At 32.4% G+C, this 2,980-nt stretch overlaps 1 protein-coding gene across 1 annotated transcript; it reads right to left on the bottom strand.

Annotated features, from left to right (window-relative positions):
* Window positions 1-378: 378 nt before the first annotated feature.
* On the bottom strand, window positions 379-2,247 carry LOC111401803 (bidirectional sugar transporter SWEET10-like). The gene is made up of 6 exons (XM_023029710.1): window positions 2,091-2,247; window positions 1,768-1,804; window positions 1,468-1,678; window positions 1,214-1,375; window positions 993-1,112; window positions 379-860 (listed from the first exon to the last, which is right to left on the bottom strand). Exons 1-6 carry the CDS (start codon window positions 2,122-2,124, stop codon window positions 579-581), a joined length of 846 nt encoding a protein of 281 aa, XP_022885478.1. The 5' UTR covers window positions 2,125-2,247; the 3' UTR covers window positions 379-578.
* Between the last annotated feature and the right edge of the window lie 733 nt (window positions 2,248-2,980).

Raw genomic sequence — 2,980 nt, 5'->3', positions numbered from 1 at the left:
ATGAGTTTTGATGAGTAGACCATGATTAATTATAATTAATAATTTTCTAAAGATATGCAAATTTTTTTTTAACAAGATATGAATATTTTGCTGTATATACATTTCCCAAAATATGGGAACCTATTTATTTATTATTTTTTTATTTTTTGAGAATGAGATTTTTGGGTTTGGTTTTATGTAATTATGCTAATTTTCGCATGAGAGATGAACTACATATATGCTTTAGAAATTATCTTAAATTCTAAGAAAAATAAAAATGTTTACAAGTCACAAGAGACAAAATTGTGCATTGATACTATCCAGAAATTGCTTTCTACTCTTGATATAAAATCATAAATAAGAAAATGGGATTTCTTTTTCTGGGTCACCACCTTGCAATTTGCATAAATATGCATGCGTTCTTATATATAGAGGGAAAGAGAGTGAAATACCAATCATTGAATAACTTGATTACTAGATTAATACTACATTACACTTAGTGAAAATATATAAAATGTCACAACAGAAATTAAATTTGACAAATAAGGACTTAATTATTCATAATTAGCATGACGATGATGAGATCAGACCACAATTTTCTAGCTCTTTGTGGTGGCTTTATCATTTTCCTCCGTATTCGAGAGAATATTGTTGTTGAGCTGAGGAACCTTAGCTATTATTTCTGAGCACATCATTGCACTAAGCTTCACAACATCAATAATCTGATCATTTGGTTCAGGATGCTTGAGATCTCCCAATGCAATGATTTCGTTTTTCACTTCAGGAAGCTTTTCCTCAACGACTTTTTTCTTTGCATTTTTGTATATTACATACAGCACCATTTGAACTATACCGAAGCTGAACCCCAGTATATTTGGAATCTATTCACACAGACAAAAAAATTATCATATTAAAAGTCAATTTGAATTGTACTTTTTTCATGTATAGCATAATGTATAGACTCTTTCATTGCTTAAGTTTAAGACAAGGTGTTCCAAAGTATATATACTTACAGCAATGTTATAATCCTTGCTTAGTAAGCCATAGAAGAACCACATAATAGCACTTAAAGTGAGGAAGAATGATAGAAGAACTGGCATGTATTCGACACTTTTGGTTCGAATAACTTTTCTCTGCACATCACCAATCCAAATTTTGATGTTGATATAATACAGTTAATCAAATAACATAAAATAAAAAATAAATATGTATAACCAAGTGCTTAGTTAATTACCAAAATGCCCAAAGGTGCAACAAATACTAATAGAGAAAAGACGAGGCAAATCCATCCAACAATTTGGGCACGCTGTGTGCCTTTTGTCAGAAAATGAGTTAACAGAACAATCAGTCCAAAGCCAATGACATTTAGCAGAAGGACCAACTTCACAGTTTGCATCTGTTATAAATAAGATATAAACTAGTTATCTCAGTTACGAGAAAAATAATTAATTATGTAAAAATTTACTAATGACTTATTTTAATTAGTACCCGATCATTTCTCGCCGCGTAAAAGAGGTAGAAACAAATATATATGGCTTGAATGAAACAACCAACTGAATTTATTATAATAAGAAGAGTTGTATTTGGCTTGAGAAATGCGTAGTATATCCAAAGAACTGAACTGAACAAGCCAACCACATAAGGAACGGATTGAAACCCTTCAGTTGATTTTTTCTGGTAAATTCGATAAAATGTTGGCCTGCCAAAAAAATAAAAATCATAAATAAGTAATTAATTGCCGCCATATAACTTAAGAAATAACGAAACCTAGAAAGACATTGGACTCACACTGGTGAGAGGTAAACCATGAATGAAACAATACTTCCTGAAAAAAGTGTTCAAATATATACGTATATTAGTTATAGTAAGTTTCATAAGGGCAATTGCACAGTACTATACAAAGATATTTTCCAAGTATACTTTTCGGTCATGATATAAAATATTGCATTCGGAAACATTCCCTTAGCGGTGATGCTTCCGCATTGCATGGCATTACGTAAGTATTATAGTGTGAAACCATGCATTTAAGACTTTTGAAAAGAGTTCCGACAGCTAAAAACTCAACAGTTTAGGAGACGAATTAAAATATAATATAACACTGAATTCTATACCTAAGATGCCAAACGCAAAAGCTAAGTGACTCATTTTTGCACTCGATCGAATGGCAGGAAACTGATTCTTCTCTCTGTTATACAAACTACAAGAAGGATTAGTTGTAAGAATACTTAGAAGCACATGATTCAATGCTTGTTTAATCCGTTTATATAGAGGAGGTGGGATAATGAACTAAGCCAACTTGGGGGTGGCGTGGGGTGTGGGTGTAGGCTGAAATCCTCTTGTTTATTCTTTACAGTTGTTCATGACTAAAGAGTCATGATTTTATCACAACCTAAATTGCTTTTTCCATCCTTAATGCTCCATTTAACCAAATTTGGACGATTTCTACCCTTCACACAGACTTCTTTTTCAGCTCATTTCAGGGTACAGGCCCAATAAATGGGTCCCACTCAGGCTCTTTCTGATGTGTCACCCACCCATCCAATTGGGTTCAAGGTTTACAACTCATACTTAGAGATTATGGTAGAGTTTGATGCTTCTTTGTTTTAGCTCTAGATGTATTCCTATTCTAAATCAAGTACAAGGCAATTGGAACCAATAATTTCTTGCCATGTCATCACAAATAATACATATGGCAACTTCCGTTGGAATTTAAGGGTGTATAAAAATATCAAAATGTGTGCATTCGAAAAAAATCTCCCATATGTGTAACGATTGAGTGGGACTCTTCAAGTGCAAAACGTGTATAACTAAAAGTCATGACAGTTTATTAAGGTGCAATCTAGATCATCAATTATCAAATGGTGCGATCTAATGGTTAAAATTAATTTTGTCAAAAGATACAACCATTAGAAATTGACAAATGAAAATCTATAAACGGGACCCTCCTAATTTCATTTTTCTTCACTGCAAATCAATTACATATTGTTGGGTTTTTTGATAC

This window comes from Olea europaea, chromosome 10 (assembly GCF_002742605.1).
Source record: "Olea europaea var. sylvestris chromosome 10, O_europaea_v1, whole genome shotgun sequence".
NCBI lineage: Eukaryota > Viridiplantae > Streptophyta > Magnoliopsida > Lamiales > Oleaceae > Olea > Olea europaea.
Note: the sequence above shows the minus strand (reverse complement) of the source record. Positions and strands in the feature narration are given on the sequence as shown.